The sequence below is a fragment of the Temnothorax americanus genome, unplaced genomic scaffold (genome assembly GCF_048541705.1).
Source record: "Temnothorax americanus isolate GAGA-0224 unplaced genomic scaffold, ASM4854170v1 Scaffold6, whole genome shotgun sequence".
NCBI lineage: Eukaryota > Metazoa > Arthropoda > Insecta > Hymenoptera > Formicidae > Temnothorax > Temnothorax americanus.
Window position 1 is genome coordinate 3,611,512 of NW_027509751.1, and position 13,606 is coordinate 3,625,117.

General features: G+C 42.0%; 2 protein-coding genes across 5 annotated transcripts; one reads left to right on the plus strand and one right to left on the minus strand.

Annotated features, from left to right (window-relative positions):
• Positions 1-370: 370 nt before the first annotated feature.
• LOC143905306 (coronin-2B) lies at positions 371-10,282 on the plus strand. 3 transcript variants are annotated; one of them, XM_077420644.1, is made up of 10 exons: positions 389-1,096; positions 3,351-3,652; positions 5,557-5,754; positions 5,982-6,098; positions 6,282-6,596; positions 6,738-6,962; positions 7,027-7,236; positions 7,323-7,440; positions 7,623-7,849; positions 7,932-10,282. In XM_077420644.1, the coding sequence occupies exons 2-10, from the start codon at positions 3,635-3,637 to the stop codon at positions 8,124-8,126; spliced, it is 1,623 nt and encodes a 540-aa protein (XP_077276770.1). In that variant the 5' UTR covers positions 389-1,096; positions 3,351-3,634; the 3' UTR covers positions 8,127-10,282. The 3 variants fall into 3 exon arrangements, with proteins under 3 accessions (XP_077276769.1, XP_077276770.1, XP_077276771.1); XM_077420645.1 differs by lacking the exon at positions 389-1,096 and adding an exon at positions 2,369-2,509; XM_077420643.1 differs by lacking the exon at positions 3,351-3,652 and having other exon boundaries at positions 371-1,096.
• Bou (glycosylphosphatidylinositol anchored membrane protein boudin) lies at positions 10,032-13,603 on the minus strand. 2 transcript variants are annotated; one of them, XM_077420667.1, is made up of 3 exons: positions 13,124-13,603; positions 11,735-11,881; positions 10,032-11,066 (listed from the first exon to the last, which is right to left on the minus strand). In XM_077420667.1, the coding sequence occupies exons 1-3, from the start codon at positions 13,191-13,193 to the stop codon at positions 10,849-10,851; spliced, it is 435 nt and encodes a 144-aa protein (XP_077276793.1). In that variant the 5' UTR covers positions 13,194-13,603; the 3' UTR covers positions 10,032-10,848. The 2 variants fall into 2 exon arrangements, with proteins under 2 accessions (XP_077276793.1, XP_077276792.1); XM_077420666.1 differs by lacking the exon at positions 11,735-11,881 and adding an exon at positions 12,495-12,650 and having other exon boundaries at positions 13,124-13,593.
• Between the last annotated feature and the right edge of the window lie 3 nt (positions 13,604-13,606).

The window sequence follows — 13,606 nt, forward strand, 5'->3', positions numbered from 1 at the left end:
TCCCTGTCACGTTTTGTACAATGGCAGTCATATATGGCAGTCGCGTGGATTGACGCGCAGCGCGCAGCTCTCGCACCGCAATTCGCGTTGCACGTGACGAGCGGCGCCCAATCATCTGCCCCTACGTATTAATCGCCCCGAAGAAGCAGAAGCCGATTGGTCGCTGCGCTGAGTAGAGAATTATTCCCTAGGGCGACACTTGGACCAATCACCGGCGATTAATTCACCCCGGTAGAATTGCTACAATTCGATATACTCTAACCTCTTTTTTTATATCGAACAATGAGAAATTAATAATTCTATTTATATTAAATGATACATATTTCTGCCAATGCAGATCAACTTTAATCTCGATTTAATTTACTTTTATCTTCTTTTAGTTTTTTAAAAGAATTAGAAAAGAGCTGTAGATTGGAGATTCCTTGGCAGGCATACTAAATGCCTACATTTTTGAAAAGCGCGCCGCGGTCAATTTAAAAATGGCGAACGGTGTCCGAACCGGGTCCAAAAACTCGAAGGACTCTATCGCCGATCGGACGCGGGACGAACCCGCCATTTTCCCAGAGCGAAGAGTCTCTAGACAAAAACCGCTCTTCGTCACACACGTTTACTTTTACTCCTGTCATGGCTCCAGTGTTTACATGCGGAACGTCAGATCCAGTCAGATCGATACCGCGTTCACACGCACGTCCGACGGTGCGTGAAAGTGCTCGCACACGTGTCTGATTAACAGACGTGCCACGGTGCGATTAACAGACGTGCCGTTGACGCGGGGGGGGGGGGGAAGAGGAGAAGGAGAGACCGAGCGAGAGAGCGGGGGAAGGAGGCGACGCCGGCAAGGCGATGGTCCGCTCGTAGCTCCCGGCTCCCGTACCGAGGCGACGACGCGCGAGTCGAGTGTTCGGAGTAGCAGAGAGAATACCAGCCGTCTCGAGGATAGATTCCCGCGCGCAGCGCAGCTGGGTCTATGGGACACAACGTCGCCAGCCGGGAGATGACGCGCACGAGGGAGGAGAGACTGAGCTTCGACGAGGATCAGCACGCGATCGTGAACAACATGGTAGACGCGCGGGCCTGTTACAAGCCCAGCGGCAAAGTGAGTTTTTTAAGTCGAGTTTTTTAAACGCGAAGCGTTAGACGAAACGATCGTCCGGAGTGACTTCGGGCCAATTCCCAATTGATCTGAATTGTCTCCGACAAGATTGCCGACTACTTCATTGTCGCTGATCTTTTCCATGCGTCGGATAACAAAAAAAATAACAACAAACGATTCTATCCGTGTGTCAATAAAATAACGTAAGGTTTGTTTCTTTTTAGTCGAACTTTTTGCACCGTTTTTCTAAATGGAGAAAAAAAAAAGATGAAAGTTGAACGCGCAAGAAACTCGGCTAGAACGAACAGGTCTGGATAGAATTATTAATTCCCTGTTGTTGGCATTTCGATTACTTGATGAGTTAGTTGGGATTTGGTTGAAGTCGCCCGTGCAATTTTTGTAAGGAAGACGTTTTTATCATAGATCTGTGCACGCGACTCCCCGTAATTTGCCGTATAAACTCTTCGTATGGCTTTGCGATAATAGAAACGACAATCCCTCGGTTCGATCTGGCTGCCGTATTTCGTGGCGCACAGAGGAATGATTTTGAATCGATGTGGCGATAGAATCTTATATTTTAGGCGTTCGATCTGTTTCGTAGCACTGTTGTTATTATTTGTCGTGTGTGCATGTGACGCAGCTGGTTTTCGACTTCTTCAGGGCATGCAGGACGCGTTCCCACACGGTAAGAACTGCCGAAAGATCAGCGGCGAGCATCCGTTATTCTTTTATCGCGTCACTTTTACGTTTAGATGCGCGAAGATGCACCTAAGAGCGATGGATAAACGTTCAGGTTCGTAATACTCGTATACGATGATTCACTGAAACTACGATCAATCTTTTTTATCTAAACAGAGAAACTTATTTTAATGAATATATTAAATTCGCAGCGAGCCCTTGTCGATACATTCGAGAAATTATCGTATTTCCATTCCTCTTCTACGCCTTCCCTGGTGAGTCACCAATCCATAGCTACGCAAATGAAGTAGAAGGCAGAAATGAGACGCTCGGAATCCACTTGACGATTTGTGTTGCTAAATGGAGCATTCGCAAAAGTATCAAATTCCCAAACATACTTCAATATTGACACTGGCCGGAATCACGTTGCCACAGACGCCGAACCGTGCGCGAGGCACTACGTGACACTGCAACGAGCAACGGGCATCGAGTTCTGCGAGCACTGAGCCACTCTACCGGCACTAGATAGTCACTCGCCTTTGTACAGTAGCAGCGGAACGGTCGGCGTGGCCGAGCGTTCGTTCGATAGCGCGCTCGGCTCTTGCACCGTATAGCTCTTGACAGTTCTTCGTTCTTCTTTTCTGTGCGACACGAGCGCGTGTCGGCCGATCTCGTAATCGTCTCGTTGTTCGACCAAGGAAGGTGAAGAAACGTCCGGCTCGGATGGCGAATCCGTGTGTACGTATCGCAATTTAAACGCCAGACAGTCCTGCGTCCCGCCGAAAGGGCCGGAATGTGTCACGTATCCGTATGTAACTCAACTCCCGATCTTCTTCGACCGCTCGGTTTCGTAATCCCCCCCCCCCCGTAAAGACGATCGATGCGACGGACATTGAGTCTCATGATCGAGTTGAAAGAGAACGAAGACTTTCCGAGGGCCGAGCAGAAGCTCGACGACATGCTAATAGCAAAATCCGGCGATACCGGTCGAAAAGAGGCGACGTTTTAGTACGTTTTTTCAACTCGAAGCTGTATGATGTAAAGCTCACACGGCCTAGATTACCTAGCGCGCGCGTGACATAAGCCTCAAAGAAACTTCTGTCTTCATGGGCCGCGCCACCGAGATAAGTTATCAAACTACGATCGCGTCGTTACGAGCGAAATGTCAATAACTGGATATTTTAATCGTTTCGTGACTCGGAAACTTTAAGTTGACGGTTAATCCGTGGTTTTCGCGATCGAGGGTTTCCTCGTTGAATCTTTCTCGCCGATAGAAAACTATTACGATCGTTCGGAGCCTTCCAGAATTGAGAGGGGAAAGCGGTTGTTACACTCGGAAAAGAGAAGATCTCGTTAATAGGATCATCGCTGTCTGTAACGACGCGATCGTCGCGATAAACTCGGCCCGAGTCTAATTACGTGAATTGATCCCCACCATTCCCTCGCCCCGAGTTTACTTTAGTTAACGCGCTACGCGGAAACTGCGACGGCCGCGCTTTGACGCGCCGCGCGAGCTTACTTGTGTGATTTTATGAGTTGCTAATTAGACGCGTGTCTCATTTTCCTTTGTTTCTTCTAGTAAGCGCGGCGTGAGAGAGCGGCTCGTGTAGTTGTGGTTGCAATATTATCCACGTCAGTGTTTCTTTCTCTCTTTTTCTTGTTTCTCTTCCCTCTTCTTTTCCTCCTGTCTCTCTTTCTCTCTCTCTCTCTCTCTCTTCGTTTCTCCAACCACCTGCACATGCATGGGTCCCGGCTTGTCGATTACCGCGTCTCCGTTGTGCACTGGCGACGATCGTCTCACCGCGCACGTGTACTCGTCGAGCACCGGCTGTCCCGGACACCAGATCCCGATTAACGTCAGACATGACCAACACTAGACAGGTGAGTACCGATCTCCTCCTCTCCGTAGAGCTCCGTAACGCGGAAATCAAAATCGGAAAGGAAACGCGCACCGTGTGTTTCTGGCGAGCTGGAACGTGTAGAGCTTGTAATTTGTATTGAGAGATCGCTTTGGATCGCTTTGAATTATTACATGTTTAAAGTGGACCTTCTTGTAGACCCTGAGCGAGGGGGAGAGTTTCCGGTTTGACCTGCATCCCAGTTAAAAGAACGAGTCCCAAACTTCAAGTTTACGCTTGTGCGCACGTAAAAAGCGAATTGTTTAGTTTTTAAAGCGTTCTTAAAGTTTTTAAAGTCTGTAAAAGGCGTTCGGGGAATCTCATTAAAGTCGATACCTCTTTCGTTTGAAATTTACATGTCAAAATTTCATGTACGTTCTTTCCTTCGTAAACAGTTCGTGCACAGAATGAATTGAGGATGTAAAATATTGTATCTCTATTAATATTGCTTCCGTAGCAACGAGTAAGCCACAACGTTATTACATAATGTACCGGTTATTGATTTTGATTACGATATACCTTGCACATTTTACACACAGGGTGTCCCCGATCTACCGAGCCGTCTTTTATCACGTTTGCTTTGATCAATTTTGATTTAATCTTTTCTCTACAACGGTAGTTTTTCAAATTAACAAGTAACAAGTAACAAAAAAATGGGATTTAATTAACGTTATGTAATATTTAATTAACAATTGAACACAAAGTTATAAGTCGCAGTTATAAATTAAAGTTATAAACCGGTATAGTTTTCGAGTTATAAAGCAAATATCAATTTTCTCTTTCTCGGGGAGCTAAATGCGGATCCTTTATTTAACTTGAAGTGAATTTTAATCTTCAATTCCAGATTGGCGTCGAAGGGAATTCGCAGATGAAAGACGGGCTTGAATAGATTCGGGAGACCGCCCGCGCAGAGAATTTCGGAGTTTCGATCCTTTCGCCGCGATTCTTGCGCAGTTCTCGCAATCCGCTCGATTATCTTTTTTTTTATGGGAAAAAGTCGCATAATTCGATCTATCTCACCGCGCTACACTGCGCGCGCCAGTAAAGAATACGTCGATTCACACGAATTCGAGAGAGAGATTTCACATTCGCGCCGTCAATTAGCCACACAACCGCGTGTGACTCATTGCGCGCGCGTCTGCAACGTGCGGCAGCTTCGAGAAGAAAGAAAAACGTAGTTGACAAAATTAAAAAATCTTCGTGTAAAAGAGAAAAGAATCCTTTTTCGAGTGTTCCGCTTTTAGTTTCGAAGGCGCGCGCTTCGCAAATGCAAAATAACGGAACGAAGGATACCGCAATCATTGTATATACCATCGTGTGTAATGTTTTGCTCGCCGGCGCGATTTAATTATCGTGATTCCGCGCGAGGAGCATAAGCGCACATGGGAAAACGTTGTAGACGTAACTACACGTTTTGTGCAAGCGCGCTCCGGTCGTTATGTTTTATACCTCATCGCGCATCGTGCATTCGTTCCGCGTCGATTCCTCCGGTCACTTTATCCTGAGAAGCGCCCGGCTGAAAACTCCGCAATTATTGTCAGCCGATAGCGAAATGGCTGTATTTCCGTTCGTGACGCCGGCAACTTTCTTTTTCACGGTTTCTGAGTAAGAGAGAGTCCTCCCCGAAGATATCGTACACATGAATGGTATATTTTTCTTTAATTTAATTTTCCTTTTTTTTTCTCTCCCTCGAAATCGTCGCAAATACGTATACATTATGTCAGTGCGATGTCCTCCGTTTTTTTTTTTTTTTTTCCCCGACATGACCTCTTGAGATATTGCAATAATATTCCGACGAGATATCCTGCAACCGGAACGTATATATCGAAGCAGAATTGAAAAGAGACGGGGTTGAGTGATAAAATTGTTGTTAATGATATTTTACAGTCGTGGTTCCGCGGCGTTCGGAGCAGCAAGTTTCGGCACGTTTACGGCGTGCCAGCCAAGAGGGAGAAATGCTACGACAACATCAAGATCACGAAGAACGCCCACGATTCGCAATTCTGCGCCGTGAATCCGAAGTTCCTGGCCGTCGTGACGGAGGTTGCGGGTGGCGGAGCGTTCCTCGTGTTATCGTTGGATCGTGTGAGTTATCCGCGCCTTATCGATTTATCGATTCTCTTCCTGTGCAAAGAATAATATTAGCTAACGTGACGCTCGGGCAATCCGAGAAATAAATTCAATCCTTTCTCGTGAACGTTTCAATCGTGTCACATAGTATTCTAAATACGATTAATTATAGATTTTCATGTAACATATATTAGTTATTTATGTATATTATTATTAATATTATTTTCCCAATTATATTGCAGACCGGTCGCCTCGACTTCAACGCCAGCCGAGTAACTGGACATACCGGTCCCGTTTTGGACATCAAGTGGAATCCGTTCAACGACAACATCATCGCGTCCTGTTCCGATGATTGCACTGTAAGGAACACACTTTGCATTTGCTATCGGATGGAGAGCATCTCCACGCGTCTTATACATCTTCAAAGCCTGTAGATTTCTGTAAACACCGAGTATAAAATGAGAGATCCAAAATTTATGCCAATTACCATATTCAATCGAGAGGTAAACGGGATCAACGAAGATTTGGATCTTTGTATCTAGATAAAACTGTGGCACATACCCGATGGCGGATTGTCGAGGAACCTGACCGAGTGGCTGGTGGAGTTGCAAGGGCACAAACGACGCGTCGCTTATATCGAATGGCATCCGGTAGCGGAGAATGTGCTCTTCAGCGCCGGCTTTGATCATCTCGTCATTGTGTGGGACGTGAATAGATGCGAGGCGGTGAGCGTCATCGACAGGCATCCCGATGTGATTTACAGCATGTCCCTAAACCGCGACGGCAGCTTATTGGCGACCACTTGCAAGGATAAGAAATTGCGCGTTTTCGAACCGAGGTCCGGTATCGTAGTTTCGGTAAGGATCGTTCAAATTTACGATTGTAAATATATTTATTTAACTTTATACATCCCGAGTGTGTCATTTTTAATTAGACAATATTTGTGTCTCTAAAAATTTTTGTTAAATTTTAACAAATCTAAACTTTAATTTTAACAGGAAGGGGTATGCCACGCCGGCACGAAAGCGAGCAAGGTGGTATTTCTTGGCAGTTCCGGACGTCTTTTGACTACTGGATTTAGCAGACATTCGGACCGACAATACGCGATATGGAGTCAGCATGACCTAAATGTCCCTCTGACGTGCGAGACGATAGATTCGTCGAGCGGAGTGGTTTTTCCATTTTACGATAACGATACCAATATGGTGTTCTTAGCCGGGAAGGTAAGAATGTACGACGTGCGTAATATGAGCTGTTTAAAACTCGCTGTGTCATTGCTTTCTGCAGGGCGACGGTAACATTCGGTATTACGAAGTGGTTAACGAAGCACCCTGGCTGCATTATCTCAGTCAATTTATATCTGGAAATCCTCAGAGAGGATTGGGAGTGATGCCGAAGAGGGGCATTAGTACCTCTTTGTGTGAAGTATTCAGATTTTACAAGTTACACGCGACTCGTGGAATGTGCGAGCCAATCTCGATGATAGTGCCACGAAAGGCAAGTTTACGTGTACATACTTATATCTTCTTCACAAAATTTCCTCTCGAATTGTATATTAAAGAAAACTATATTATACGTTTCAGAGTGATCAATTCCAAGAAGATTTGTACCCCGATACAATTGGAACGTGTCCCGCGTTGTCGGCTAGAGACTGGATCAGTGGCATGAACAGCCCGCCAATCTTGATCTCTCTCAAAACAGGTCCTACATTTTTGTATTATAATTTTACACTCTAATTGTACATCGCGAATATTGGTATCGCGCGATCTGTCCCAAATATTGTGTTTAGATTTTATTCAAGCGAGTTGTTCTTATATTTACCACTAATACGATAGTAGTTTCTGTCGAGTCATATTAATGGATATTATGCTATTTATAATTAGGTGGGAGCATTTCTACGCATAAGCCACGAGTATACAAGCCACCGCAATTGCCTGCGACCACCGATCTAAATAACAAGAAGAAATTTGCGTTCTTGTCTACGGAAACGATACCGGATTACAGACCGGTGGAATTGCACGATATGTCGGAAAAGAGTCAAAAGACATCCAGCAATCAAAGCACAAAATTTCAGCAACTTCAGCAGAAATTTGGAAATGTTGCTATACAGGTACGAGCGTAATATACGTATATATATATTATATCGTTGATTTTTTTATATACTTTATATTTCATATTTTTTTTTCTATTAGAAGAATATTATATCGTCTTCGCTTAATGACAATAAAGTTATGGAGACTGTGGACGTTCCAAACAATGAAGCGGAACTTCGTTTGGCATTTGCTCGTCAAACCGACGAATTGAGACTGGTACGACGGCAGCTCGCTAACAGTCAGCTGCGCGTTAAAGAATTAGAGGACCAAATACGAAAATTGCAGCGTCAATAAAATTTACAAGCTCGCTTCAACATCGCTTTTGAATGAGACTCTTGCAGCTTTACTGCTATACGTGATTCAATCAATACTTGAAGTTTGATTAGAGTATATTACGCACCGCTAATAATGATAAAGAGCCTAAGCTTACAAGAACTTTGTATTAACACGCTTAGGAGTCTAGCTTCGTCATATATTCATACACAAAGAAATATTCGCACAGAAAAATTTTTACGAACTTTTTTTGGGATATCTACAATTTTTATGTAGAACAAAATTGTCGCGTTGATCACGAGGGAACAGATAAAGTAGGCTGCATTTGTTACATGAAAATTGTACCTGTTCACGCACACATTTAGATGCGTAAGTCGGATAAGAGAAGCACAATACCTTTAGACAAATGGCAGCGTAAAGGTAATTCATGATGTGTTATCAGTTGAATAATATATTTTACTTTTTTGAAAACGATATTATGTTAGTATTAGTCTGTTAATTGTTTATTTTTTTCTATTAATGTTCGCAACTCGGTTATTAGTTACTTAACACTTAACTGATATATTATTTAATACATTGCTCCATTATTAAAGATACAGATCTTTTGAAAGACAGTATTTCTTTGCATATATTATCACGTAGATTATTGTTTCTATTTGTATTACAAATTTATCTCTGCAGCGCGTAAAATGAATTTTGTTGCCGATTTATTATACGCTCTAAAAGCTGATATGTCGTACATGTACGAGTGGACTAGCGTATTCATATATTGAGCATTTTGCTATCGCATATATTTTTCACTGCCATCCACTGCCACTCCGTGATGTTGATGGCAATAAGATCTCTAAATCTATGAATGCAGTGATAATACCTAATAAATGTCGTGATTAGTCTAAAAAAAATTAGCATAAAATTTCTTTTTATACGATAAATGCACAGTGTAATGTACGTGCGACTAACGAGATCGTTGAACAATGTACAATCGATGATGTGACAGTAAATGGACGTTATATTTTTAAGAAACGCGACGTTTAACGCGATTCAATGTCGATTTAATTCACCTGAGCTAACTTAAAGGGAATACGATAGCAAATGTATCAGGACACTTATTTTTAGCATTAGCCTCGTAGCTCTCGTAGTTTCTGAGAATCATACAGAATTATATTTCTGCTTTAATAACAATAATCAAGTCGTATAATGATTTATATAGTATATACATATACGTTTATATGCGTATTTTTCATACAACTGTGCAATTGTATACCGTGGTATAAATATAGTACCTGGATGCTACATCTCACATATCGCCTGTGAGTATGAAATTTCATTGTCCACAAAATGTAATGAGGATAAAACACTGATACAGCAACATGTGACGTAGCATTCCCTAGTCTTTCTTCACTAGTTCTTTACTTTGTAATCGTCATTAGCTTTAATTATACCCGTAAATGAGGTATTTCATTGAGACCCTCTTTTAGATATACCAACTTTTTCGAGAGCATAAAGTTACATATGCTGTATTAGGCATTTTATAGGCAGTAAAATATTGCGAGATAGTTTGTAGCTATATTTTCGATATTCATATTGGAAGCAATTTCTATGACATTTGTAAGACGATTCGTTTTCGTGATAGACGTAATGTAACGAAATTTATAAATTTCGCTACGAATTATAAATTTACTCCTGATGTAGTATCGTGACGCAATATGCCTGTATCGTGATTTATATGTAATATTTATACATGTCAATTAAATATATTATTGAGACCCAATCCAATAATTTCTTGTGCGAAACAGAAAAATACCAAAGAGCGTCGTCATATAACGCATTACGGGCCAATTTATTGCGTATGCCTGTTCGAGAGATTTATGAACAAGGAAATATGATATATAACAAGCGGGAATCTCATAATAAAACGCACAGTAATCAATTTAATCCTATGTATTGTGTCAGTACATAGCAAAGATAAAAAAGTGCAGTATACATATATATCTCTTTGATAAATTATATAAGTGTATATCTTAATTATACAATTGTTCTTTTAGAATTTTCTATCTCTGAGTCGAGTGGACGGACATATTTCACTTCAGTTCTTACTGTTTTGTTAGTCTATATATCATTAAATATATGAGAGAGAGAGAGAGAGAGAGAGAGAGAGAGAGAGAGAGAGAGAGAGAGAGAGAGAGAGAGAGAGAGAGATACAAAAATATTAAATATATAATAAAATATACAAAAATACTATTGTCCTAAAAATAATGATATACATTACGTGTCTAATTAGGTAATAAAAATATGTTAAAAAGTATATAGAAAAAGAGAGCCTTAAAACAGTAATGCTCTTTGAAATCTGCTTTGATACGATTACGTGCAAAAATATTGTTAAAATATTTCTACATTTCTATAAGAATATAATTTCAATTTTAAAAAACAAATGAATGAATATCAAGATAAAAAATAATTTTAATATTTCAACTGATAGACATAAAACAGTCCCATTATGGGATAAAGTTGCAAAAAAAGTTTGTATGAGATTAATCGTTACGTTCTCATATTGATAAAAAAAAGTCTCACATTTATAAATGCTACACCCCGTGATGTTAAAATATTATTGGCAGTAGTCAGAAATTGATTGGAATTTGATTTGATATACGCGGTTTAAAGAGATTTATAAAAAAGCGCAAGAGATTCATCGACAATAAATTTGTCAGGCTCTTATCTGATCGTCAAGCTCTCAGAGAAGCTTCTACCTGTGAAACAGCTTTTTCCAGACTACCACTAAACTCGCTGGCATAATCCATGTGTACATCGCGTTCGGCACGAAGGATAATGCTGAGTTACATCCGTCTTCGGAACACGTGAACACACAAGTGCGATAGGTCAGCTTGTCACCCGGCTGTTTCACGTAGTCGCAATAGTTTCCCATGTGCACGGACGAGCAAAATCGCTTTGTACCAATGCCACCTGTTTCCAGAGGTATAACGTTAATTGTACAATATATTCTAAGCGACTATTACTAGAAAACTTATCGAGATATGTAATATCAGAGAAACGCTAGAAGCTTGTTTATTCGACCATGTGTTTTTTGTTGATTTGTATTTGAAAGTTAATTTTAAGAACGAATGAGTGAGCGGACTTTAAATGTGCAAATACATATTTAATCGAGGATTGGAAGAAGCGTGATGCCCATGTAACATGCAGGATGACGAAGAGATATATATTTTGTGCAAAATAATTAACATACATTTTTAAAATATTGATTTTCTTCAACAAAACGATTTTTTTTTCTAAATTGTTTCAAAGGCCGAAAATAGAACATATAAGTGAAAGGAAACCAATTAATGTCAAAACGATCACTTTTCAGAACAGCAAAAAAGTATATTCCATCTTTTGTTCCTCCTCTAATAAACGCTTCACAATAAATTTAAGAGTTTACGACCGATATAAACACCGAGTATTGAGAAGAATCAATAAGTTGAAAGTGTTATTTGAATTTCTTAAATTCTATTAAAATAATTGCAGGATTAATCCTTCTCCGTTTTCGACAAGCGATCGTTTCCACGTAAAAATGACTCGGAATCGAACACTCATGCACACACCCGACGATAAAAACACAATTTTGACATAAAAACCTCCGTAACGGCCGATTGATTTGATGCAATAACGCGCCCCGTACACGTGATTACAATTTCTCGGCGCCAAGAAATTTTCAACCAATTCGCTATCCATGCATTTCCATTCATCCGCCGACGTGCACTGATAGCAATCCAAGGCCGTAGCTTAATTGAAAAAGCAACAATTAAATTTCTAATCGAAACTTTATGACGATTGATGTTACGCAAGTTTCCCAATGATAGATCGTAAAACAATAATTATGAGGTAACACTTATAGATGTACGTCCGTGAAAATGATGACCTACTGCAACGATATAAAAACAGAATTTTTGTTAGTAGATGAATTTTTCGCAACATATGGAACGCAATCCATTCTTGTAAAAATGGAATCATTTTAATAATTTTTAATGACAATCATTGCAATGATTATTATTCCGTGATAATTAATTTTGTAAAATAGAATAATTCTTGTAAAATACATAGAACAATCATTGAAATAATAATCATACGTGTGATTAAAAAATTACTTATAACAATTCAGTGTGCTCGTGAATGCGTTCCAACGTCTCGAATGTATAAAAATATGTTCCAGTACGTTGAAAAGATCTGGAAAGAATTCGGTTGTTTAAATGCAGGGTCGCCGGCATGCTCGATTGATCTACGTGTATGATTGTCAGGAGTACGATTGTTAGAAGAGTTAATCAGGCTTCCCCCGCGCCGCCACCGTGTTAGTCTCCCAAGCAAAGGCTGTACGGAATTGTCTTCATTGTTGTTTACCCTCGAAACGGCCTATGTGCTTGACACAATACTGCGCTCCGTAAACATCGTCGCACGACGTAGGCTGAAGATCCACGTCGCTCGTCAGGAATTCGTTGCACTGAAATGGGTGCTCGGTGCTGGTGCTGTTACACTGGTAGCACCGTATGCCGTATCCTGGATAAGAAATATCGCTCTGTTAAACCACCAAGAAGAGGTAGACGAGATCGTCCTGCGCGATCTTGGTTGCTCAGTCGTGCGTCAAGTGGAAAACAACAATTACGGAAAACAATACAGACGCTATACTCATTTAATGATATAACGCAAACTTTGACGAGGATGTCGTTAATCCTCCAACTTTGCCAAGCACAAAGCTTCGCGATAACAATTTCTCTTATTCTACAGGTGTTTTATTTTGATTCTTCAAGTGTTCCGCGACGCATCGCGCGTCACAGAGAAAACGATCGATTTCCGTCCTGAAAGTGAATTACAGATTGTGTTCGAAACGCAGGACTCGAGGTCTCTTTCTCTCCGAGGAAGAGAAGCGCGAGCCGCGGCGGTACGTCGGGGAGGCCGCGTTCCTCGTAGCCGCGCCTGAAACGAGACAGCCCCGCCCAAGGCGCGTCGTCGCGCGCGCGCGTTAACCTCACCTGTCTCCACCAGCATCGAGAGCACCGCCAGAAACGTGCACGCCGCGACGCAGCGACTCGCGACAGCCATGTTCCGCGGGATGGATTGCGGCGGTCTCCGGATCACCCTCCGTAATTCCGTTCGTCGACCCGACGACCGACGATCCCCCGTCGAGCACGAAAGCTGGATGTGACGTAACAACGCGCACGGCGCGCACACCGTTTCTCGTTTCGACGCCTTCGGCCTTCGACTTGAGTTCGACTTCGATTTCCCGCGAACTTGGACTCGGGTCTTTCGAGATTCTCCACCGACGTGAAATCGCCGTGGACAACGACGCGAAGGTGTCGCGAAGTCGCGTACGCACACCCTGAACCTGGCCGCGAGGCAAAACTCCGTGTAGCGGTGAAGTCGCGCGTTTCAAACGTGCGCTCGCCGGAGGAATCGCGTTCCGAGTTCCGAGAGTTGCCCGGCCTGCTCCCTGCTCCGCGCCGCCGGCGCCGCTC

What these genes read in the sequence shown, in the direction of transcription:
- LOC143905306 (XM_077420643.1), top strand. Translation starts at nt 968, where the DNA reads ATGGGACACAACGTCGCCAGCCGGGAGATGACGCGCACGAGGGAGGAG. An exon ending in CCTGTTCCGATGATTGCACT is followed by an intron (nt 6,099 to 6,281) that starts GTAAGGAACACA and finishes CTTTGTATCTAG; the next exon opens with ATAAAACTGTGGCACATACC. An exon ending in GGTCCGGTATCGTAGTTTCG is followed by an intron (nt 6,597 to 6,737) that starts GTAAGGATCGTT and finishes TAATTTTAACAG; the next exon opens with GAAGGGGTATGCCACGCCGG.
- Bou (XM_077420666.1), bottom strand. Translation starts at nt 13,193, where the DNA reads ATGGCTGTCGCGAGTCGCTGCGTCGCGGCGTGCACGTTTCTGGCGGTG. An exon ending in CTCGATGCTGGTGGAGACAG is followed by an intron (nt 12,651 to 13,123) that starts GTGAGGTTAACG and finishes TTTCTTATCCAG; the next exon opens with GATACGGCATACGGTGCTAC. An exon ending in GCACATAGGCCGTTTCGAGG is followed by an intron (nt 11,067 to 12,494) that starts GTAAACAACAAT and finishes CTCTGGAAACAG; the next exon opens with GTGGCATTGGTACAAAGCGA.